Source organism: Kogia breviceps, chromosome 3 (genome assembly GCF_026419965.1).
Source record: "Kogia breviceps isolate mKogBre1 chromosome 3, mKogBre1 haplotype 1, whole genome shotgun sequence".
Taxonomy (NCBI): domain Eukaryota; kingdom Metazoa; phylum Chordata; class Mammalia; order Artiodactyla; family Physeteridae; genus Kogia; species Kogia breviceps.
In genome coordinates, this window is record NC_081312.1 from 182396995 (window position 1) to 182424215 (window position 27221).

At 37.2% G+C, this 27221-nt stretch overlaps 1 protein-coding gene across 1 annotated transcript in view; it reads right to left on the reverse strand.

Moving 5' to 3' along the window:
- Window positions 1-27221, reverse strand: part of MINDY3 (MINDY lysine 48 deubiquitinase 3) — a 91500-nt gene that overhangs the window by 46962 nt on the left and 17317 nt on the right. Inside the window, exons 4-10 of the mRNA XM_059059200.2 lie at window positions 26713-26886; window positions 23420-23471; window positions 22444-22558; window positions 19795-19868; window positions 18820-18899; window positions 6604-6674; window positions 1374-1454 (exon numbers count right to left, since the gene is read on the reverse strand). Coding sequence (XP_058915183.1) covers window positions 1374-1454; window positions 6604-6674; window positions 18820-18899; window positions 19795-19868; window positions 22444-22558; window positions 23420-23471; window positions 26713-26886 — 647 coding nt within the window. The remainder of the gene's footprint in view (window positions 1-1373; window positions 1455-6603; window positions 6675-18819; window positions 18900-19794; window positions 19869-22443; window positions 22559-23419; window positions 23472-26712; window positions 26887-27221) is intronic.

Sequence of the window (27221 nt, forward strand, 5' to 3'; positions counted from 1 at the left end):
GGAATTGATTTCCTTTTCTGGAAATTTATAACACTTGACACTAAAATGAGTCAAATGATGAAATCCTCAGGCAGGAATTAGTTGTTTAGGTTCTGTAGTTTACATTTGCTTTTAACTTCTTCCTCTCTACTTCAGGAGGAAAATATATAGCAAAAGCTGTCAGACGAAATGTAACAAATCAGTATGGTCTGTACTCTTACGGTTGTGTTTTATAGCTTTCCCTGTTTAAGGAAAAGTAAGTATGTATCTTTCACTAAATCCACTAGCTGGACGTTTGCCAGCACAATAAAAGTGAATACAGTAATAAATAATGAAATAGATCCACAAAACTTAGCACTGTCAGTTCAGTCTTTGGTACAATTTATACAATTCATACTTCTTACAGACACAAAGTACTTTAACAAGTACAAGCTGAAAAAGCACAGTTGAGTAATCAGGAAAGTGCAACAGAATTAAGAAACGTCAAAAATATAATTATATATTTTCTTCCTTTAGTCCAACATCTAGCAACTCTATGTAGGCATACCAGAAATGTTCAATAAATGTAGAACAATGAAAACGGCAATGATGATGATGACAACAGCTAAGGTTTACTGGGTATTTAACTTGTAATAGGTACTGCTAATTGTTTAATATATAAGCCTGACAACAATCCTAAGAGCAAGGCACTATTATTAAACCCTATTTTAAAGACATGGGAGAAGAGGCTGAGCCATGTTAGGAAGTGGCAGGGTTGGGATTCTAACGAAGGCTGTCTGACTTCAAGGCTCTTAACGACTCGATTGTGGAAAAACAAATATTATAAAGGCTGGGATTTAGCAACAGTTTGGTTGCAAGAATTTTATAACAAACATATTCAAATGTATTTAATCTATTTCAATATCGTAATATTGTATCTACTAAAACTGTAGGAAATATTCCACCCTGAAAGAGCAACTGACTTCTATACCACTGAACTACTAACCGATTTTAAAATGCTTTTTCCTAGATGTTATAACTAAAACTATTTTATATCACATAAGTTAGATTTTTATCCTCTCTACAAAAGAGTAACCCAAACCATTTAATTTCAATTATTTTCACCATAACACAAGGGATTTCTGAAAAAAATCAAGAGCCAAAGTTCTAAAGTTGGAAAAGATAAAGAAATTACAAGTAAATCATGACTGATTTTACTGAAATGATTCCAAAACCAAAGCAGTACAACAGTATGCCCTTTAGTATTAGTTTTTTAGATTTTGAAACAATCCACTTCACAGTGGGAATACACTGAAGTCTGTACAAAGATCCAAACTAAATATGGACTTATATTACTTGTTTGCCTGATGTCATACTTACCAAAAACAAACAAAAAAATCCTGCTATAAGCATACCTTGGCAAAAAATACGGTGAGGTGAGTTTCACTGCCAACAATCCAAATAGGGAATTTTGGAGATTTCAAGTAAGAACCAACCTAGAACAAATGTAGCAAAATAAATAAACAAATGAAAATTTTATACTGCCTGTTAAATATCTGCTAACGAATATTTGAGGCATAACTGAAGTGTCTAATTCATATTTAAAGGGGATAATGGATTGTGCCAGAATGCCTTACCCATAATGGTCAAATGCTAAGTGTAAAAATGAATGTTATAACGACTGTCAGGGCTAAGTTTTTACTGCACCTTTCCACTAGAAGAATAATACAGATCTAACACAGCTAAAAAGAATTAGTTTAGCTCTAAGAATCATTCTCAGGTTTCACTAAAGATCCTAGATAAAATGACCACTTCTAGAATTTCAGCTTGGTACCTCAAACCCTAAAACTATAAACTTGACAACAATTACTTTATCAGGAAAATAATTATAAATTAATAAGTGAGTAGATATATGAATAAATAAGGGGAAAAACCTTAAGAACATTCTGTCTTCAAAGAACCTGTGGCAACACGGTAATCTCTCTAAAGCAAAACACACACTCCCAAACATTTAAGAATATAAAAGAATGCTGCCATTTGATTCTTCATGGTAGGAAGTAAATTCAAAGCTTTTCAGTATTAAGTCTCTTTAAAATATGTAAGAAGTTATACTTTATAGCCTGCCTTTGAGGTTATATATTTAATATAAAAATGACAGTACCCAAAATTTGAGAGTATCATTTTTTTGTGTGTGACAGAGAAAAAAAAAGCTTAAAATTCAACAGACTTGTGAAATCTGATCGTGTTCACATTAATCACCCACACTCTTAGATGGACAAAGACTGACTGAAAAACAACTAACCTTACCCATCACATTTGCTGAATTTTCTTTTCTCACACAGACTCCCTAGAACTGGAAAATTCCAAGTGGCTGCTCGCAGCAGTCAGGGCCAACTATTCGCCCCTTAGCAGCCAAAAGCCCTGCTCTGGTGCCCGGCTGTCAACCACCCTTTGGAACTGACTGCTATCATTAGGAGGGCAGTGGGAAAGAGGCAGGTACTCTTTTGTGTTCGGGGATCGTAAAGCTAGTAGTATCTCTGCCCTCCGACGGGAGGGATGAGCCGGATGTGCTATCGGCAGTGGTGAGCCAGCAGAGGAGGAAGGATGGTTTGAGGACAACAGGAAAGTGTTAACGGCAAAAGGACAAAGAAACAGGAAAAGCTCTGGTCATAGTTCAGAGTGAAGGGATCTTAGAGGTGCTCAGTGCAAGGCCTTCCACTTTACCTAAGAAAGCTGCAAACTCCACAGGACCTGTGCTTGGCCTGAATTCAGACAGCTAGCTAGTACAGAGCTGGGGTTAAAGCTCAGGTTTTATAATTCCTCAAGTGGCAGCTTTCTACGACATCACGCTGCCTCTTGTGGTGAAAAGTTTAGGTGCTGTTTAACTTCTCTTTTAGAAAAAGCGTGTGTGTATATATATGTGTGTGTGTGTGTGTGCGTTTAAGGTAGAAGTAAAACATGAGGATAAAATTACAAACAGTGGGATCAAAGGGTAAATGAGTGCTGAGCTCACGAAGTGTTTGTAATAAGAAAAATAAATAAAAGAAGGCATAAATGGAGCAACCACTTCGGGAAACATTTGACAGGTCCTCCAAAAGCTACATATGTAATTACCATGTGACCAAGTAACTTCATTCCTGGGTATACACTCAAGACAAATAAAAACATGCTCACAAAAGACTTATATATTAATGTTCATAGCAGTATTATGCACAATAGCCAAAAATCAGAAACAAGCCAAATGTCCATCACCTGATAAGTAGAAAAATGAAACTGATATAAACTGATATATCATACAATAGAATATTATTTGGTCCTACAAAAGAAGCAAGTACTGATACATGTTAAAGCATGAACGAACACTGAGAACATTATGCTAAGTGAAAGAAGCCAGACATTAAAGGCCATACACTGTAGGATTCCATTTAAATGAAATGTCCAAAACCGGCAAAACTGCAGAGACAGAAAGTTGCCAGGGGCTGGGGAGGAACGAGGAGGTGACAGCTGAAGGGTTTAGAGCAGCAGTCCCCAACCTTTTTGGCTGGTTCCGTGGAAGACAGTTTTTCCATGGACCGGGGATGCAGGGGAGCCGGGGGAACGGTGGCGGGGGATGGCTCAGGCGGCGACGCGAGCGGCGGGGAGCGGTGCGGAGAGGCAGAGGAAGCTTCGCTCTCCCGCCGCTTACCTCCTGCTGTGCGGCCTGGGCTTTGGGGACCCCTGGTTTAGAGGATCTTTTTGGAGCAAGGAAAACATACTGAAATTAGATAGTGGTCATGATGGCACAGCCCTATGAATATGCGAAAACCCACCACTTTAAAATGGTGACTTTTATGCATGAGTTATATATATGAGTTTTTTAAAAGGTGCGCAGCCAAAAGCACTCAGAGTCACCTTTTATCCGCATGCGCACACACGCAGGGGCAGGAGAGGGAAAGAGAGAGAGAGAGAGAGAGAGACCTAGAGAGCCCGTGAGAGAGACTGTTTCATTTGTCTTAATGAACACATATGATCAAAATGATATGAAAATGTTAATTTCAATTCTAAAGGGCAATTTGCTGCACTATCAAAGAACAGGGAGATGTTCAGATTCACAAAACTAATACAAACACAATTATTCCCTTAACGCCATTTCTCTAAACGTTTGATGCTAAGTGAATGTATATATATTTTCAGAAGGATATCTACAGTTATATACAGATGAGCACCAGAGTGTGAGAGAGAGTGTATTTTTGTTTTTGTTTTGTTTCTTTAATGCTGTCTTAACTCAGCTTTGAGGCCCTCACTGGGGGCTGGTCAATTCCCTTAAAAAAGACAGCTCATAAGTCCAAATCCTAGCCACCTGACATGTCTCCCCACCCCAGGCCACTCTGCATGGCCCTAATCACTCTGGAGCCAGGCCCCCGACAACGAGGGACAACTCCCAAGCCCAGAGCTCACCCCAACTATTCAAACCAGCCAGGTCACAGGGAGCCCAGGCAACCCAACTAACTCCATCCCAATTTCCACACGTAAGCTGCTCCCTAGGGCTGCAGCCTGCTGTTGCCTTGTCCCCAGGTATAATTCTCTTCTTGGCCCTGCCCGGTAGCATTCTTTTGTTTGGAGCTATAGGTCACAGAGTTCTGCCTTTCATCTATCCGAGTATCAGTGTGCTGTACCCCACCATTAAAAATACCTTTAAACCTAGAGAACACCATAGTTACTGCTAGAACACTAGAGCAGTAACACTAGGCTGGCACCAGAGCAATAATACTGGAGTAACAGGAGAACATACAGCAGCTAATGACTCCCCACTAAGATCTTGGGGATCAAACAGACACCCCTCTGTTCTATCTAACAGCTAAAGAAGAGCAAGTGCACATATTTAGAAAATTACAATTCTGGTGAAATTGTCTGCTCATTCACTCAACAAATATTTACTGAGCATCTAACATGTACCCAGAAAGACAATGTGCCTGCCTTCAAAGAGTTTATATTCCATTAGGGACAACAGAAAAACAAATTCAAGATTTAAAAAAGATAACTAAATCAACAAAAAAGATCACTGCAAAGTGATTATTGCTAAGAAATAATGTGAAAGAGAGTCACTGAGGGAAAGGTCCAGGAAAGGGCCTTTGGAGGCCCAGTCTGAAGTAGAGTCTGAAGCAGACAGTGAGCCATCCATTTAACAGCTGGAGTGTTCTAGGCAGACATGAATTAAGTACGAAGGCTCATCAGGCAGGAAAGGGCCTGGCGTGTATGAAAAACTGACAGGAGACCGACATGGCTGGAGCACAGCAATGGAGAGAGTGAGACGCAACTCTGGATGGACAGACAGAATCCAGACCATCAGGGCCTTAAGGCCACAGGGTGAAGATTTCAAAATATATCATCTTCACACCCTATCTGCCTGCAAAACACACACCACACACTTTTTAGAAAACAGCTTCACTGACGTATCTTTGACATACAAAAATTGTATGTATTTAAGGTGTACAACCTGATACTTTGATATATGTATACACCGTAAAAAGATCACCACAATCAAGCTAAGTAATATATCCATTGTCTCTACGTGGTTACCATTTTTTTACGTGCACACACACTTTTAGGAATATGAATGTCTGTGGGTGTGCCGGGGAAGAGGAGACGCAGTTTGATTCTCCAGTCGCTAGGTTGCCTCAGAATAGCTTTAACTTGTGTAATTAAAGTCACTGAAAACATAAGAGTTGCTACTGTTTGACAGTACAATTACTACTAATGAATAAGGGTAGGATGACACCTATTTGATTATTATATCCGTGTCACCCCTGTCCAAGTGTTGTCATGAAAGAGGAATGCTGTCCGGTAAAAAAGAAAGGGAGGGGAGGGAGGGGAGGAAAGGAAGGAAGGAAGAAAGGAAAAAAGAAAGAAAGGTACTGTTACTGTTACTAAAAATAATCACCACCAGACCCACTGCTATGGAACCACCATTCTAAAATGGAAAAGAATATGAGATCTACTTCTTTCTTTCCCCCAAATCAGAACATCTTATGAAGTGCAAATCATTAATGATTTCAACTCCATTTAAAACTATTTGGAATATCCAATAGTTATTTCGGATTGTGCACGAAAGCTATGAAATATACATCAAAAAACGAGTTTCGTGGCAGTTCCTAATTCTAGCACATGTGTTAAATAAAGAGTTTTAATGCTGTGAAGTGCTTGGATTTTGTTTTTTAGTGTGAAATCAGTTTTCAGATGAAAAAGACAAGTTAGAATTTCAGGCATTTAGCAAATTCTTTTTCTTTGCCCGATAAAGTATTATCAGTTGTTTCAGCGAAGCGTACCGTTAGTGAGGAACAGACAGGGCATTCTTCCCCCTCAGCTCGCTGAAAACTATATTTATATTCGATAATGGGTATCTGTTTTTATAAATTATTTCATGCTGGGTTCTGCCCCCCACCCTCAAAAAGGAACAAGCCTCAAAAAAAAAGGAGACGCAACATGATCAGCCAGCTTAACTCCATCCTCGATAAGCCTGTCAGTTCAGGAAGGGCGGTCAGAAAAGAACTGAGAGTATACACTGTCGGCAGTAAGCTAAAAAATGTTGTCACGGGAGAAAAATGCTCTCTGCAACAGTGGACGTGTGAATAACAACCATTCAAAGTACCTTAAAAATCAACTTACCTTACAGTATCTTAACGCTTCCATTAGTGTTAAGAATCCTACAGTTGCTTGTTCATGTATACCGAGAAGTTCTGCAACAAAAAAGTGAGCATTGCATTAGCATATAAATCGGAAAAGCACTTCGATGTAAATATATACGTATACATATAGATATACTCTACACCAAAACTTTTACTTTTACCCAAAACTATACTTTAAAGCCCAGCATATATTTATTGTTAGAGGAGTTCACATCAAGTCATCATGACAGTACTACTCATTATAAAATGCCATTAAATTAGGTCGTGGGTAATGTGATCCTTCAGATGTATATTAAATGTATTTATAAAACTTTATATTCAATGTTAACTTTTGATGGACATTTGATACCATTCCTCTCTCCTATAAACAAACACAAGCAGCACGCTTACGACTGGGGAAATAAGGATGAATAGAACACAGTAACTGCTTTACAAAGGCTAAGAGCTTATCAAAGGAGGCAGATGAAAAAACTTGTGCTCTCTGTTTACATGAATACACACATCTTATAGCAGTATTAAAGCATCTGCTTACTGTGTTAGGGAAGGTGTACACTAGTGGTAACATCTGAGTTGAATCTTGTAGCATATGTAGGAATTTTCCAGGCCAAGAAGAGGATAAGAAAAGAATTCAAAGCAGAGGAAATGGCAAAGTATGATAAATCAATGTATCTAAGGGGTGAAGAATTTGTCAAAGCTTCCTTAAAGGTTTCTAGCCTGGGGAACCTGATAAATGGTGATTAACTAAGAGAAAGAATTAAGAAGAAGTAGGTTCTAAAGTGGCGTGAAGAGAGGACATGAGTTTGGTTTTAGACAAGCTAGGATTGAGGTGCCATTAGGACTTCTAGCTAGAGATGGATACACAACTAGAAGTAAGGCTCAGGAACGCAGAAGAGAAATCAGGGTTGGATGTAAAGTTTTGGGAATCACCAGCATAGAGGTGAAAGTTGACATCATGGAAATGGGCAAGAAAGAACAGAAAAAGCATAGAAAATGAAAAGACAGATTATTCCACATCAGAGATATAACCGTGATGGTAATAAAGTCTTTTCAGACTACAGCTTTCAGCTGAAGTACATCAAGTACCACTATAATAATAATTTCGGTCCACACATATTTCTAAAAAGCATGTTTTTTTCCGGTTAAAAATTATGTCCACTGTGAACACAACGTATATATAACTCTACATCCTTTTTACCATCTGATTATATATCATCCATTTTCCTATTAGGATATTATGTTTTTCTTATCAATTAATGTAATAATATCAACGTATTTGCTTTTGTTGTAAATATCTTACTGTGTATCCTGAAGTACAACATCCAGATGGTGTAAACCAAGAACTTGTTGTTTAAGCTTTAAGATTTGTAAATTCAAAATTAATAGAAGGCACGTACACATACAGTTTGTACTTTTTCACAAACTTCTTACAGGCAGAGAAGACATAGCAATAGTTCCCAAATTTTGGTTACAATCCTTAGGAATGCCTAAGTCCCTTTTAGAGACTACATGAAACCGAAATGATTTACATGAAAAGACGTTAATTGTCTTTTTCACTCTTACTCTCTCATGAGTGTATAGTGGGGTTTTCCAGAGGCTGATACGTTATTTCCCAACAGATTGAATCTATAAACAGATATGAGAAACCAGCTGTCTGCTAATAAACTAGACATTAAAGAGATTTGCAAGATTTTAAAACCATGTCACTCTTCTTATGAAATTTTTTTCTTACTTGGGAAGATAGTTTAATTAAAAATATTTATATTTAAAGTAATTTTAAAATGAATACATCTTTTAAAATTTCTCAGTCTTAATTTTTAACAAAAAACCCAGTGATTATTATTTTCTTATAAACCAAGTTAAGAGAAAAGCTTTTTGGGATCCTCACTATATTTAATAGTGTAAAGGTCATGAGCCCAAGAAATCTGAGAATTGTTGAATTACAGCATTCAAAGGAAAAAGAGGAATTGAGGGTGAGCAGCCCAAACAGGCAGAGATGGTACTCCACAGCCTTTCAAATTTTTTCCTCCTCTTCCTTCCGAAATGTAAGCAGCACTAAATGTTTTCAAGTTCAAAGAGTACATGTTAAGAAACATTTTCACACTTTAATTTCTAAAATCAGTTACCACCACCTAGTGTTACAACTTGATACTACATCATCTATTTCCTTAGAATTTTAAACAAATGTCTAGAATAGTATACTTACAATAATATCATGCTACTAAATATAGCAAATTAGCTGTTCATAATTCTTGAATAATGAATTGTTCAGATTAGGTCAGTAATCACATGTTTAGGTATGTTGTTTGAATGGTAGCATTTTAATTTTAATTTAATTTAATTTTTTTTTTTTTTGCGGTACACGGGCCTCTCACTGTTGTGGCCTCTCCTGTTGCAGAGCACAGGCTCCGGACGCGCAGGCTCAGCGGCCATGGCTCACGGGCCCAGCCGCTCCGCGGCACGTGGGATCTTCCCGGACCGGGGCACGAACCCACGTCCCCTTCATCGGCAGGCGGGCTCTCAACCACTGCGCCGCCAGGGAAGCCCCCTGGTAGCATTTTAAAAATGTGTTAACACCTATTTCCTTAAACAGGACATGTACTTATAATTTTTATCTTCTTTTAATAGCTAAAGTGCATCATTAAGGATATTTAGGGCTTAATGAGTCTCAAAGAAGTCTGCTTACATTTGCAGAAAATTCTAATAATTAAGTCATTACATTTCAGAATTTTCTGTCTAACTTCGTTTTCTTAGCCTAGCATTTAAGACTAATCACGGTGACTGTCTATCAACCCTTCTGTTCAGTCAGTGACACTGTACCTAAATGCAGAGTTTTATATTTTCCTGAGTTTGCTTTTTTATACCCTTCTCCTCCACTCCCAGCTATCACTTCTCACTAGTGTCAGGGTGTCTACAGAAAGTCCTTCTTGGGCCTTTCAAACTTGACGCTGACTTGGAAAGCAGAAAACTGCACTACATTTATTTAACCAACATGCTCTGGGTGCCAAGCATGGAAAAGAACAATGCTAAGCACAGTGCAGGAATACAAAGGTACCACTGGGAATATGAAGACGAAGAAGCAAACGGCCTCTCTGCAAACCATGTATCTATCTGATGGGGGGTTAATATCCACAATATACAAGGAACTCCTACAACTCAGCTGCAAAAGACCAAATAACAAACAAAACAAGACGTCAAAACAAAAAAATGTGGGCAAAGGACTTAGACGTTTCTCTAAAGAATACATAAACTGGCCAACGTTATATGGAAAGATGCTGAACGTCACTGATCATCAGAGAGGTGCAAACGGAAACCACAATGTTCTTCGGCTAACCATTCTCAAGAACACAAAAGATAAACGCCGGGGAGGGCGTGTAGAATCGGAATCCTCGTACACTGTTGTTGGGGATCTAAAATGGAAAACCGGATGGAGGTTCCTCAAGAAATTAAAAATAGAACCACCATATGATCCAACAGTTCCACTTCGGTGTATTTAGCCCAAAAGAATGAAATCAGGATCTCAGAGATATCTGCATTCCCATGCTCGCCGCAGCGCTGTTCACAATAGCTGAGACACTGAAACTACCTAAATGCCTAGCAACAAATGAGTGGATAAAGAAACTGTGCAATATCCATACAATGGAATGTTATTCAGGCTGACAAAAGAAGGAAATCTTATTATATGTGCACAGGCATGAACCCTGAGGACCTTATGCTAAGTGACATATGCCAGTCACAGAAGGAGAAATACTGCATGATTCCACTTAGATGAGGTTTCTAGAATAGTCAAACTCATAGCAGCTGAGAGTACGACGGTGGGTGCCGGGAGCTGGGAGGAGGAGGAGCTGGGGAGCTGCTATTCCACAGATAGAAACTTTCAGTTATGTAAGATGAATAAGTCGTAAAGATCTGCTACACAATCTTGTACCTATAGTTAATACCATACTTAAAAATTCGTTACAGGACGGATCTCATGTTAAATGTTCTTACTACAGTTAAAAAAAATTCACCCCCCCCCCCCCCCCCCCCCCGCAATCCAAAAAACCCGAAGCAGAATGTGGTAAGTGCCACGAAGGCCAAGCGCTCGGAGGCAGGATGGATGGCCCGCAGCTGTGGGGACCAGGAGGCGCCCTGGGGAAGGGAGGGCGCAAGAAGTGCGAGCTGGAGGGCCGCACAGGCGCAGAAGCGAGGGGTACAGGTCTTCAGGCACAGGGAGAGGCAAGAAGAGAGGCATGAAAGCAAGTAGCACGCTTCTGTTCAAGCACAGGTTCCTGATGGCTGAAAAAGTAAGCTGGGGTGAGGTTACGTAGGGTCCTTGAGTAAGTAAGGTAAAGAATCTATAGTTAAAAGTATGGCGAGAAAAAAAGAAAAAGGACTTTAAGGAAGTTAGACTACCTAAAATAAAAAACAATCCAATACAGAAAAAGGCTGGTTGTCTCACTTATAGGTATGCGCACATGCAATCTGAGCCATAAACTTTGTGAAATCTATTTCTGAAACGAGGAGCTTTTGAAAACCCTCTTATTAGCCGCCTGTCGCACTCCTGAGAAGTCAGGTTGCTAGAGGGTTGGCATCTAGCCAGGGTTGCCAGATCTAGCAAATAAAAACACAAGATGCCCAGTTAAATATAAATTTCAGATACAAAATATAAGTGTTCAGTATAAGTATATTCCAAATACTGAATGGGACATACTTACACTAAAAATGATTGTTTATTTGAAATTCAAATTTAAATGGGAGTCCTGCATTTTGTCTGGCAACTTAGTTCCACCTAACTTAATATATTTTTACAACTAACAGAATTTGGAGAAAAGGAGCACTTCTGATCTTTCCTCACATAAATTCTGATAAACCAAATACGTTTCAAATTTGTACAGCACCTGGCCACTAACTGCAATTCACATTAATTACTTAAAAATATGAAAATTTCAAAATGATCTTAATCTTCAGAGCTTAGATTCTCGTACTGTCTATGTATCTCATGAGTCTATCAGCTTTCAATTAACTATGCCTGGAAGGACTGCTATAGTGACTTCTAGCAAAAGAAAAAAGAAACAAATGTGGGTTTCTGATTTATAAGACCTGACTCTATTTCAATCCAATAAAATGAAGAAAACATTGAAATAAAAATAATCATCAAATAAACATATGAAAGCAATAAATGTACAATACATACAAAAGAGAGGGCACGCAAATGCTGAGGGATTCATTTACGAAAGGAGGCCACGGGAAGACTGATCTATGGGAAAATAAAATCAAAGAAAACCTCAGCTCAAAATACAGGCAACAGTAAAAATGAAGAAAACTGGCAGGTTAATAGGGGCCAGACCACAAAAGGATTTTAAGACCTTGCTAAGAAGTTTGGATTTTATTTTAAGCGCATGGGGAAGCCAGCTATTGAAGAGTTTTAAGTGAGAGAATATCATGATCTGATTTAGTGTTTAAAATACCAGGCTAGTTACTGTGAAGGACTGAGGCGTGGGCAAGAATGAATTCAGTGATTAGTTCTACTGCAGTTTTATTTGTACTCTATGGCAGAAGCAAAAGCTAGTTTTAACAACTGAGGTAGAATCATGTACATGAATTCAAGAACTATATATGATCAACAATATATACTTTCATTTAAAGATATAAAAAACCATCTAGATGGGAAGACCTAATATTGTAAAGATGTCACTTCTCTAAAATAATACACAAATTTACTGTAACCTCAAGCAAAATGTTTAGAGATTTCTTAAAACTAGAAATTAAAAAGCTGGAAAAGCATTTAATTGGAATAGATAGTATGGGAAGGACCATGATAAATTTGAAAAAGTACAATATTAGGGAATGTGCTAATAAATATCAAAGTGTATTATATAACTATGTAGCAGTGTAGTTTTGGCATAAGAACTCACAAATAGATTAGTGGAATAGAAGACTCCAAAAAATGACTCATACCTATGGGAAAATCTGTTATTTGATAAAGCAGGTGTTTCATACCTGTGGAGAACTGACTGGAATTAGGATATTAGGAAATTCTTTGGGAAAAAGTAAAAAGGTAGATCCCTACTTCATACCACTCATAAATAAATAATCAGATGGATCAATGAGCTAAACATTAAAAAAACAATAATGTCTACAAAAGCATTGGAAGAAAATACTAGAGAGTATTAGTTTTAATCTTAGGTAGGAGAAACATAAAACAGATACAAGGAAAAAATGTAAAAACAAAAGCCATAACAGAAGATATCAAATGATTTAATCTCATAAAAATGAAAAGCTGTGGTATATAAAAGATACCAGTGGCAAAGTTAAAGGAGACAGAAAAGGCTGAGAGAAAATATTTGCAACACAGACTTAACACACAAAGAACAAAGCATTTATAAAGCATCCCTAGAAATTGTAAATAAAAGAAAATAAATAACCTTTCCCCCGAAAATGCCAAAAAATAGAAAGAGACAACTCCCAGAAGAAGAAACACTGAAAGTTGAGAAACATATGAAAAGCTGATCAAGTGCAGCCTCACTAGGAATCAGAGAAACATGAATCAAAATAGGCTACCAGGTGTCGATAAACTGATGGACAAAACACTAAAGACGGAGAGCTCTGAGCGTTGGCCAGTATGCAGAAAAATAGGAACTCTCCCACATGCTGGAAGCCTAAGTTTATACTTCTCTAGTTGGTAAAGCAAATTTTAGAAGGTAATTTGGCGTTATCTATCAAAGTTTAACAGGTGTTCCTTAAAAGGTTAAATAAACACAGAATTATCATATGACCCAGGATTTTCACTCCTGGAAACATGCTAAAGAAAAACATATTCTCACAAACATCTGTACATAAATGCTCCTAACACAGTACTTTTCACAGCCAAGTGGAAACAAGCCACATGTCCATCAACTGACGAACGAAAAAAGAAAATGTGGTATAAACCATACAATGAAATATTGTTCAATAAAATAGAGTGAAGTGCTGGTACACGCTAAAACATGGATGAACCTTGAAAACATTATGCTGAGTGAAATAAACTGGTACAGAAGACCAGATATTAAAGACATGATTCTGTTACCAGAAATGTCCAGAACAGGCAAACCTACAGACACAGAGAGTAGATTAATGGCTGCTAAGGGTTTTGGGGAAGTGACTGCTAACGGGTTCAGGGGTTACTGCGGAGATGATACACACGTTCTACAACCGATGTGGTGATGGCTGCGCAACTCTTAAGAACACACTAAAACCAGTGACTTGTACATTTTAAATGGGAGATGTGTAAGGTATGTGAATTACATCTCAATAAATCCACTTAGTTAAAAAAAACCAAAAAACAAGAAGCCTATTTTTTCAACATACGTTCTGCTTTTAGGAAGCTATCCTACAGGAATACTTGAATTTGAACAGAGAGATATATACAAAAATGTTCACTGCAGAATTGTTTGTAGCAGCCAAACATGGTAGTACCATCTAAAAGTTCATAAAAAATAAACTAGGGGCAAAAGACAAACTGGGGAAAAAATGTTTACTACATATATGACAGATCAAGCATTGATATCCTTTATAAATAAAGGTGAGAAAACTGCCCATTTATCTTTCATTGAAACTTCTTGGCCTTTCCTTGGATAAACATGTAATGTCCATTTTCTTTCCCACTGCCAGACTGATGATTATTGCTAGGAAAAAGCCTAATTATAAGCTTTACTGGTTAGATCCACTCTAAGTAATTCTATGTAACCTCATCTCAGCTCTTAATTCTGACTGCACATTTAAAAACTTCTTTCATAATCCATCTTTATATTCCTTCTTAAAGCAGTTGATTCAAAGTCTTTCTCTCCTTTATATGCCTCTTCCTCTGTCCACTCATTCTCAGCAGCTTCAAACTCTCGAGTTCTCCCAATTCAAATCCTGCATATTTCAAAATGCCTTTTTCTTTTCGCAAAACATTCTTTCTTCCTGTTTTAGAAGAACTGTGCATCTTTCCAAGGTCACTGTTACTCTTGACTCCATTTACTATCTCTTCTATAAAAGCAGTTCCCTTTCTAACAAACAATTGAGGTGACTTCTATCCCTTAAAACAATACCTGTGTATACCATCTCTTGGCCTTATTTTGACCAGGCAATGAACTCCTGTTTACATCCTTTCACCAGCAAAATTTCCTTGCTTACACTGCTAAAATATTTACTCCCTATGATATGGCTTCTATCTCAATTGTTCTTTTAAAGGAAAGAGCTGGGCTTCCCTGGTGGCGCAGTGGTTGCGAGTCCACCTGCCGATGAGGGGGACACGGGTTCGTGCCCCGGTCCGGGAGGATCCCACGTGCCACGGAGCGGCTGGGCCCGTGAGGCACGGCCGCTGAGCCTGCGCGTCCGGAGCCTGTGCTCCGCAACGGGAGAGGCCACAGCAGTGAGAGGCCCGCGTACCGCAAAAAAAATAATAATAATAATAAAGGAAAGAGCTAAATTGCTCTTTGAATGCTAAATTCATAGCCTACTCCTAGTCCTCATTCGCCTTGATTGAGAGATACAGCACAGCTCATTCACTACCTCTGCATCATGGACAAAAATCTTCGGATTAAATTCTCAATCTCAGCTTCTCTCTATAAACGAGGCAAATAACTACCTCTCGGGCTACTGCGAACCTTAATAAACTTCTTCCACATCATCCTGCATATACTTGTTTTCATACTGAAGACCCTGCTAAATACAGTCTAAGAGGCTGTACACGATGATCAAGTATATATGCCGGTGGCGGGAACCACACTACTGTGGCGGAAATCCCAGCCCTGCTGTTTCCTCAACCGTACGGGTGAAGCAAGATACTTAACTCGCTGCCTTACTTGCCTTTATTCTGTGACCTTCACAGAGTAGTTATAAGACTCAAGTGAGAAACGGAGAGAAAAAAAAGACAGTCATTGAGTACTAAGAACAGAGCTTGGCACTGTTTAAATAGTGTCTCTCACTGCCGCATAATGGGCATTCTTAACAATCGTCAACAGTTGGAACTGCTCTTTAAAGAAAATGAAATACTTGAGGAAAAGGACTGTTTTCTGTCATCAAAACATACACAGTGACTTAAAGCTGACTTTCCATGATGTTTCTTTCACATGTTCATTTATTCATAAACTTTATTTGAAAACCTACTGGTTATTTGTCGCTTACCCTCATCTGTCTAATTCAGAGCTGAATTCTGCAAATTCTACTTTCCTGGGGGCTCCTTTGCAGAGGACGAGTGGTCCAGGTGGGGAATGTGCTACGGGGGACCGAGCGCAGGCCTTGGCTCTGGTCAAAAGCTGTGGATGCCTGCCGCCGGACACTGGGCAAATCACTAAATTATCTGAGCCTCCGTGTTCTTACCTGTACATACTGAGGTGGAGAAGATACCTATCCAGAACATACTGCTTAGCACAAAGTACCTAAATCCTAGCGGCTGCTTCTCTCCCTTGGCCACGCCTATTTCATCTCATCACCTCCCAGCTGTCCTGACCACGTGCTATAGCTTTTGACTTGTCACCCCATCCCATTCCATTCCATTGCACTCCACAAGCTGACGGGCTAGGGTTCTTACCTTGTGTCTTACGTTACTGCTGTTTACATGCCTTCAATGACTCTCTTCCTAGCGTTTGCCAGCTACTGTTTAAACGTCTTCAAATCAAGATCGTCTGGGTTCTTGCCGAGCCTTACGTTTATGATCTTCCCCCCACTGTCTCCTTCACAGAAGCCAGTGCTCTCGTCTCCTCAAACCTGGCTGCACGTTAAACTCATCGAGGGGTGATTTTAAAAGGATCCACGTCCAGACCCCACTAGCTAGAAATTCTAATTTGTTTATTTATTCTCAGCTGGGGTCTGAGCACCGGCTTACTCTTAGGCACCCTAAGTGGTAACACAGAGTCGGCATTAAGATACACTGCTCGAATCAGACTCATCTGTCTCCCTGTCCCTAAAGGCACAACCTCTATTTTTCCCTCTCATTCCACGTGGCCCCATTAAAAGGGAAACTCTTACTTTACGGCTCTCCATCTATCCCAAAGGTTTTCTACTTCCCCTGAATTCTGTAACACTTTATTTCAACATGCTTCACTTTACCTCGCATTATAGTTATTTGTTTGCAGGTTCTTGTTTTCCTCTTTTGCGGGAAAGCCAAGTTCTTCCCATGGGCCAGTTGAGGCATTTTAGAAAGTTAATCTTAGTCTTTACAATCTAACAACCCTTTGAGGAAGATATTACCTCCCTATTAGCCAAGAGAAGTAAAGCAGCTTGCCTAAAGATTTATAAAACTAGTAACTCTTTAATTATAATTTTTCTTTGTATATTACACATATCACAACCTCCTCCCATGTTGTTAAACAGAAAAATATCCAATAAATGCTGAATGAATATATGGATTTTTATTTTAAGTTTGGTGACTGAAAACAGATTCAACCTTAAGTCAACATTCCTAACAATTAAGGGAATAATGCAAGAAATATACCCTGCCTATTTTCTTTTCCAAGATAATTATTTCAAAGTCATTGCTTAGTTTTGATATTTAAACTATACTTAAAAAAATATATACAGCAAGACAACAGCTTTGAAAGCTAATATCAAGAAACAGAAAAGGATGAATTAGGACACATCAAGAACCTAAACTGGAATAACTGACCAATATTCTGTAAAGGAAGTACACAGCATGAAGAAGAGCCTATGGGAGACTTGAGAGACTGACATGCCTTTAACCAGCAGGATTAAATACCTTCAGCTATCAATCAGAATGAGGGCTCAAGAATAGGATGGGTGATGGGCTCAATTACCAAAAAAACCCACAATAGAGCAAGATAACCTGGCTATGTTTTTGTCAGTTAATTTTACTGTTTAAATTTTGACCTTTACCAGAAATCACCTAAATTAGGTTCTCATTCTAACCTCATCACTCAGATAATTTTGCATATATTATCTAATGTAGGAAGGAAGGGTAGCTCTTACTTTTTTTTTTTTTTTTTTTTTTTTTTTTTGCAGTATGTGGGCCTCTCCCGTTGCGGAGCACAGGCTCTGGAAGTGCAGGCTCAGCGGCCACGGCTCATGGGCCCAGCCGCTCTGCGGCACGTGGGATCTTCCCGGACCGGGGCACGAACCCGTGTGCCCCGCATCGGCAGGCAGACTCTCAACCACTGCGCCACCAGGGAAGCCCTTAAATTTCTTAAACAGTAAAATGAAGGGCTGGATTGTGTTAATAAGGTGCTTTTTAATTTTGAAATTCATTAATTTTTACTGATTTTTTTCCCTTAATATTGTATTCTTTCATGTTTCTGTTAATTAACTCTGTGTCTTTCTAAAATTTGAGAACTTCGAATTTAAAATCAAGATTCACTCATTTAAATGGGAGCAGAAAGCAGTAACTATTATTTTCTCAATCATAATCTTTGCTTCTGTCATTTGGTGACAGTTTTATCTAATTATAGAAGAAAAAATAAATTTCCCTCTGACCCATAGGAGCCATGAGGCTTTCTGTTCTGTACCACATACTTCAAGAGGAGGTACAAAGCAGTTATTCAGTAGAAATGAAAGCAGGCTGACTGAGTAAGAACAACCCAGAGGGAATCTCTTCGGGGCTGTGTGTCAGCCCTGCCTACTGATGGCCTGGCCAAAGGGGTTTCATGCCAACGTCCCTGGCAGCAACATGAAGCTACAGGCAAGAAATGATGACGGCCGGAAACGGAGGCAATGGTGGTTTAAAATGCTCGGATAACCTTAAACGTGCCCCACATTTTAAAGGAAATTATGAACATTAAAGGTAATACAGGTAAAAAAAATCACTAGCCTCTTCAAGCAAGTATTTCAAATCACAATACTTGTAATTCTCAATTTCAAGCAAAATGCAATAGTGTTCCAGACCCACAGATACCACTGGATAAATACGTACTAACTTTACATATATTAAGAGGACTACTTATTACTTTTTCTAAAGAAGTTAGTCCTACAATCCTAGTTTTATACTAGAGAAAACTAAAGGCTTGAGAAGTAACTTGACTCAAGTCATGCACTTGGGATTTGAACCCAAGTTTGTCTGCCTCCAAAGTCTACGCTCTTCACGTTACAGCACCTTGAAAACTGTAAGGGATTCTCCCATAATAAAGCATTTATCTTAACCTCTAAGTAACGCAGAGCCACTACACAGATTAATTAACCATCAACTGTATTCTAGTGAAATATTAATCATAAACGAGATAGACACAATGAAGAACATACTTACTCATTCCTGAGCATTCTCTATCACCGTCCCATACGTTAGAAACTGCGTGTCCCGTTAGAAGAAGGTTAATTAAACTTTGGCTATTAATAAAAATTAAAATGTAATTAAAATACAAATACACTAATTTTCAAAACAAAGGATTCCTAAGGTAAGGCATAAAATAATGACTTTTTACATTAAATTATATTGTTTAGAAAACCAAGTTAGAGAGAAACCTTATAGTTCTCATTTTATGTACTTTGCTGAACCACCACCTTGCTAAACGTGTCACGTGCTGTATCACCGCAATGGTACCTATTGTTCTACATGTGCATATAAACTTAACAACTTTATATCCAAGACATCATGTTTAAATGAAAATAAAATGATACTTAGACTAACACTTTATTTAACATTTATAATCGTCTTAAAAAATACATATGTAATTATAAAATTTGTGTTTGATGGAAGATACGTGAATTTTAACCTCTGAGGCAGAAAGATCTAAGGAAAAGGACTTATGTTTTAGACTGAGTTAACAATCGATCACTGTGTTATTAATTTTACTAGAAATAGCTATAAAGAGCTTGAGAGGGAGGGTATTCTCAGAGAAAAATAAATAAAAAGTTTTTTTCACCCAAGCAGGAAAGCATTTACAAATAAGGGTATACTTATTTCTAAGTCGAAGTGAGTAAATTTCATCTATTAGAAAATTTCATGAACAGAATATCAAGCAGAATTTGTTAAAATATCCCCAGTGTCATCTTAAAACAAAATATTTCCTATAATAAACCAATGCACTCATAAACCTCAAGTGGAAATTAACAGTTCATATCTAAAGCAAACACCGCATAAAGCATGAGACTGCTCAAGTTCATAGACGTTATGCTGCTAGCACTGACAGACAAAATGATCTGACCCAGTGGTGTTTTATCTTAGGTCAAGCCCCTAAAAACAAAAGTCCCTATGAGGAAATAATGGATTTTAGTTAATTACCTGCCATGTCCATACACAGGATCTATCAAAGGTTCACTTGAATCTTCAATTTCATTTTTTATGTTTTCAATGCCCTAAAAGAATCCAAGAATTCATTGGCTTATTTTAAAAACTAAAAATGAAAATTATGGTAGTTTAAAAACTGATTTATACTATAAATTAATAAAAACACGATTACTTAATTAAATTTTCTCCCAAAGAATTACCCAGATTTGAAATGGGGGGTGCATTTGAGATGATAATGGTGAGTAGTAGTCAGTCTAAGACTCTTTTATTTTCTTCCATGGGCTCTACCTAAGAACACAGGTAAGAGATCCAATGTTGGTATGTGGGTTAAAGGGGGTAGAGAGAGAAAAAGAATGTTTAAGCTTCAAGAGGAGGGAGGAGAAAATTATGGTACCTGAAAGTTAATACTCACTTAACTTCAGGTGAAACTGTATTCAAACCTAATAATATACCTGCTAAGGCGTCTGATGTATTTTCTTAGATTAAAAAAACTTACTGGCACTAAATACATACACACATGAATGCTGATAAAGATGTGAATTTAAATACACAAAAGGTATATCTGGTACATAAGAAAATGGAAGGTTTGTTTCTGATTGTGTGTTCTTACATATTGGTAATTCAAACGTGCACTGACAAAATAAAATGTAGACTAGAGGGGCAGGAAGCTTCCTATTTTCCTGAAAGCCAATTTTCAGATATTTTTAATTCCCCAAAAGAGCATCCAAATCCTTGAGGTCTGGATGCTGGGTAAGTACAAGAAGAGCTTCGCATTTTAACGCCACCAATTCCAAAATGACAGCGATAAACTGCCATTCCCTGTGCTATTCACCTAACTTTAACCATTGGTTCTGATAACACGCCATTTCTAAGAATTAAAGAGATGATAATCCAAAATCAAAATAGTCATGGCTGTGTAAATATTATAGAAGGATACAAACGAGTGTGGGATCTTGCACTTCTTTGTAAACAACTATACAAAACAGACTATGATACAGCCATGATGAATGATATGAACAAATGACATAATCACTGGGGAGAGAGGGCTCATCGTTTTAAAGACCAGCTCAAGGAAGAACAACTAGACGTGCTGGCTTTATTGGCTGTAAAGGACAAGAGACAGAGGAGGCGTCAACATTTTTGAGCAAAAGAAACTGGGAGAATATACTGAACGGTCACGACAAACTCATAAGAAACCAGTCACCTGAGATACTCCGCCACTGCCATGCCCCACTGCTAACGAACTACCAAGTACTTTAAGTTCTTTCTCTTAAATATTCTCCTAAATGTGTTAAAATTTCTAAGTTTAAAACATGCTTCTAAACATGCTCCTTTTCTTTTCCATGGTCACTGTTCTGGCTTAGGTTCACCTATTTCAGTGACCACTTTTCCATTTTTTCCCGACTCTAGTCTTGTATTCCACACGCCAACCCCCTCCAGTACAACTCTGATACCAATTTAAAGAAACTTTTATCAACAAAAAGATCTCGTTACCCCATTGTTCACAATTTTTGTTTTGTTCTAAATTTGGCCACGTGACAGGAAACCTTAAGTATTTCTGCACAGTATACAGGGACCTTCACATTCTGAGTCTTTTCTACGTAAATGCCCAGTCTCACCTTCCACAATTGCCTTTCTGGTCTATTTTGCTTCACCAATACTGAACTACTTAGAGCTTCCCAAATGTGTGTTATATCCCCAATTATAAAGGCATAATCGTATGCCTTTATACTTGCAGTTCCCGCAGCTTGGAATAGCTTCCCACAGCTATTCCGTCCAGAAAACTTCTCCTCAACCATCAAATGATCCCTACAATATAAGGTCTGCCCTTGACTTCACCAAATGAACTCCGGCATCCCTTCACCTATTTCCCACCATGCTTTGTGCATGCAACAAACAAACACCAAAACACACTGCCATGATGGAAGTAACTATTAATGTTGTCTACTTTTTTTTGTTTACAACACTGAAGAGGAATGATCTGAAAAAACTGTATCCCATATTATAAGTTTAGTTCCTAGCACGGAGTCAATGCCCAATAAACATTTGTCAAATGAATGAAGTCTGATTTCAGATACAGCAAATCTAGCAGGATAACTGAGACTTAACAGGTTGCTAGAGATGTGAGGTTGGCACTTGGGGAAAAGGGCAGGACTGTAAGTGTACATGTCGGAATTAACCACACAAAGGTAAGCTGAGAGAATAAAAGAGGTAAACAACAGGAAAAGATGGAAATGAAGCTATATGCAAAAATGTAATTATGAGGCATTAAAGAAAGAGAACTAGTGATGTATCAGGTAAGTTAAGAAGGGAGTGGGGTTTGGAAAGAGCTTCCAAAAGGGGTTAAGGGGTCAAGTGCCAGAAACTGCTAATATCAAAGAAAATAAAATTCCAAAGAACTGACTGTTCTTCCTAATTAGAACATTACTGATCATCTCTGCAGTCCAGAAGATCACGGGTGAAAGCTGGAAAGTGGTTAAGTAACAGATGAGTGAAGAAAGAGAAGTCAATTCTTCATTATCAGCATAGAGATTATAATTCTGAGATTTAGAAACAACATGAAGAATAAAATTTCTCTTCACCTCAGGAAAAAAACTAAACTCAAACTAATAAAAAACAGAAGATGTATCTTCTTCAACAAACCTTTGTCAGTAACACAGAATACAGAAAAAGCAATACTCCAAATTTGTTTCCCCACACTGAATACTGGTCCAAGACAGCATCTTTTAATTCTGATAAACTTCTGAATGATCTTTTTCTGGGGAGGGGGAAAAGAATTAAGCATTAACACCATGATGAGACTGACTACATGCATAAATAGGAAAAATTTTTAATTGTCTTCTACATTAAAATGCATACATACAAACAGGAGATTTTTGTAAGTGTATCAAATTTTCAAATATAAACTTAGCCATTAAAGGCAAAAGCTACTGCTGACATCTGTCACTACCTATAATAGATACCATTAAAATAGAATGCCTACGTAGTAGGGACCTCTTGATCTCTTAGGTGAACTGTCTGGCAACAACTTCTTCAATGACCATACAGTTATTTAGGGAATGACGTGGCCCTCTTCTAGGATACGGTTAAGAACAAAGAAATTGACCTTTTAAAGCCTGAAAATTATTTAACAAATATCTGAACACCAAAGATAAGGTGTACACTCGTGGCTTCTTTTAACATAATGTTATACTTCAAATCAAATGCCACCCGTAATTCTATCAACATAGCTATCCTTACCTTTTATTTTATAACAAAAAATTTAAATACTCTGATGAAAATATGGCACTTTTAATGAAAATTATAAAAAGCATATTTTGGCAAACAATAAACAATAATGCAAATATTTATCACACTAGAAATCTTTATATTCACTCAGACAGAAACATTAAGCTAAATGATGAAAAAGCTTTTAATATTATGAAAGGGTATATTTCCATAGTTAATTTGGGAATCAGAGTATTTTAAGTACACATTTACAAATTTTTTTTTTTTTTGTAATCTGAAAACAAATTAATCCTCAAGCATACAAATCTAACTACCTTTCCACAGTAGGAACAGACTTAAAATGGCAATGTGTCCACAAGGTAAGTATTTTAAATGTTCCAACGTTACTTACTGAATTAATGCATGAAATCGCTCAAAGCCAAGCTCTTCGACAGCCAAGGCAGCTATACATAAAAGACACTTTTCAGCACTACACATGGCAAATAAATGACACAAGATACACACAGCAGGCTGTAAATACTTTCGAGCAATTAAAAGTTTCCCTCTTTCCTTACTCCCTTAAAATTCTCAGTTTATTTTCAACTTTCCTGTAACATAAATTTATATTTCAACATCTTAGTTACCATGATTATAACTAAAATGGATTTAATACTGAGAATGGAGAAGGATAATAAACATTTCTTTTTTAATTCAGTTGTGCTGAAATCGTTAAAATATGAGAAATTATTGACATAGTGCTTCACACACAGTTGCAATGTGTCCTGCACTTTAAATAATCTTTCAATTCATAGCGCCAAGTAAAATCCTCATAGCTAACCTTCCTCCTACATAATATAAAATCTTTAGGCTTGATGCTTACTTATTAAACAGATGTATATAAAAAGGCAGAGCACTTTGAAAGTACACAGGTTCAAGGACAGCTTTAAGTTTGTTTCCGCGTTTATTTATATAACTGTTGGGAAGTTTTCAGTAACTTATTTAGATTATGTTAATTAATACAGTACAATTATAAATTTTTAAGAAATCAAAGGTAAAGCTTACTTGACACTTTTCTAAGTGCCAGGCCCCTTTCTAAATGCTCTACGGGCCTTAACCTGATTTAATCCTCAAACAATCCTATTACCCCATTTTACAGAGGAGGAACCTGAAGCCCAGAGAAGAATCCTCCCAAGAGCACAAAGCAATAAACAGCGGAGCTGAGATCCGAACCCAGATAGTCTCAGCTTCCCAAAGCTGAAGTCTTTAAAGATATCCTACACGGATCAAAATGCCTACTCTCATTTATCACAGTGAAAAATTTCATATATTTTTTTATACAGTAAATCTTAGTACTTTCAAATATTAATTCTCACTAGAGAACTGAATTGATTCGTTATGAAATCAAAATTCAAATTTTGATTTACAATGTAAAATGTCACATTATTCTAGCCTTCCAAAGTTCAGTTTTAATTTTCAAATGTTTCAAATTACTTTTTTAAATCTTAAAAGTCCAAAAGGATTAATTTAAATAATCTTTTGATTTGTGTGTGGGAAACAAACTGAAATTGAACCTGAATATTCACTACTGCAAACAAGTGTGCATTACCAAAAGCCAAAACTACACACCACACAAGCCAATAAAATTAAAGTTTGTACAGAATGTAATACTGACAAGGAGGAAAACAGTTCATGTTTAAAATTTCAGGATAAAATAAAAATTCTACCTGATCTTTTCCAAACTGTAATTGTTCTGCAGTGCCTGATTAACTAAATCATTTCACTGGGTATATACTATGAAAGCTGACATCAAGATAGTAATTTAGAGAAAAGAGGCAAGCAAAATAAAAAGCTTAGCAGGCAGGATGGTGGAAAAATATAACATAAGAAAAAGAACATAGCTGGGAACAAAGGAAGGAACAGGTAAAACAGATCGTTATATGGAATAAAAATTTTAATATAAGTTCATTTCATTGTCAACACCTAAGGTGAATTTTCAAATTTTCAGTTACCAAAACTTTTCAAATTTATACCACAATAAAGATGAATATAAAATATAGTTTCATTTCATGTCCATTTAAAAAATGAGACAAAGTAAATTGGAAAATTACTAAACTATGTTTTTTGGAGGGGAATTCACTATAATATGCCCACCGAAATTAATTACTGAAGTGCCAAAGTTAATGAATCATGAGGCCGTTTAACCTAAAGCGATTTAACCTATCAACACAGAAATGTACAGCACATCCCAGGGGGCACACAGTATACTAAGATACTAATGAAAAATGTTACAAGAAAAGATCTCACTATTTTCTCACATATTAATACATAGACCAGTTTTAAGCACATAGTCTTTAAAACAACTTCTAACTAGTTCAATTATTCCTATTAAAATGTTAGTATCTTAAACAACACTTTTAACCATGCTTACATGCAAGCCAGTAAAACCTGGAAAGTGTTTTAAAACCAGTGTCAATGACATATTTTTTGACTTTCAACCTTGTGAATACTTTCCACTTGTTTTCTTCAACGGTCATTATAAACTCGAAAAATATATTAAATTCTCTTTGAAAGGCTATGTTTGAAAGGCCTGAAAAGGAAATGCCATTCAACTGTTTAAATTTTAAAAATTATTCCTTGCAAATGCATTATTAGTAGACTCTGCCACTGTAACTGCAAAGGTGAGAGAGAGAAGGCGCTGACATCACAGAGATGGTGCAGCTCAAGGAGGCAATGTGCCTCACAGACAATCCCACCAGGAAAGCCAGGTGTGCGTCTCAAGCAACTGAAATCTACTTTCTAGAAACCGGGTGTCTAGTTTCTCTAAAAACAAGTTCCGCAGAGATGATAGTTAATGGATTGCACCACAGGTAGAGTAAGTCACTTATTCAATATAAGCACCTGGAACTACCAATTATCAAAAGCAACCACTGGCAAGTTAATTCCCACAAAGAAAACCAGAAAAGCAACTCTTTTTATCTAGTTTCTGTACCATCAGAAGTATCAGTTTTACTAGCTCATTCTGGAAGTTTTTAGGTCAACTATGTAAGAATTTTCAAATACTAAAGACCATAGAATTCTTGTGAATGAGAACAGCTGTTATTTAATTTATCTTAAAGAGAAATCTTCAAAGTATGAAAAACTTAAATGAATGCAAAATTAAAACAACTATCTTGAAATAATTCATCCATAGTAACCATGTCCAAAAAGTTCAGGAGGAAAAGAAAAAACATGTAGTGAAGAAAAACATCCCCTTCTTTACTTTAGGAAACAACTAAAGATATTTAGGACATTTTCTAATGTTAAAAACAAAAAGCTCCTTTTTTCCCCAATACCAGAGAAAACATTAAGGTATTTGAAATGAAAACATATAGAAACATGTTATTTAAGCTTTCTAAATGAGAGTTCCAAAACTCAAAAGAGATTGTCATCAAGCAGAAGTTAACTAGAACTTTTACCTAAGTTTATTTTTAGAGATGCATTTCCTGTTTTTTCAAAAATGAAAGAAAAAATAAACAATGTAACATCCTCTAGTTAATTAAAATAATCCAAAGGGAAATGAAAAATACTAACAAAGCTCATGAATTAAGCTTAGGCTAAAAAAGAGACCTTATAAAATGTTGAAAGCTTTTTTCCTTTAAAATTTTCAATAGTTTTATTTAAACAAACATACAAGAAATTATTTCAGGAAATCAAAGTGTATCTTACAAGAATGGTCCACTTGGCAGCTAGACTGTGCAGGACCCCCAGGAAGACCCGCAGTCTCCTCAGCTGTCTTTCCTCTTAACCATGAAGCCAAGCAGTACGGCCCGGAGTCGCTACAACAAGCACTTTCTAAAATAGCACATAAGGTGTGACAAAGGAGTTCCTTCCGCTCTCCCTCTAAAAATAACCAAAGCATAAGTTATAACGGTTGTCTGTAGGGGAAAAAAATCCTGTCATAAATAACAACATTAAGAATGAATTAATTTAATGATGAAAATCAAGCATTTTTAGTGGGGGAAAAATCCATAAACCACTGATCTTAAACTACAGTTCAGAAAAACAATGTGCTTGAGGGTGAAAACGCCACCTCTGCTAAATATTTCCATTAATGAGAAAAAGAATCCTGGAAAATGCAGAATTAAACATCAGAAGAAAGAATATGCTACGTGGGATAACCCGATACTGAGCGCCCCTTTCTTAGACTGCAAACGGAGCCTCTCCGCCATGAGGAT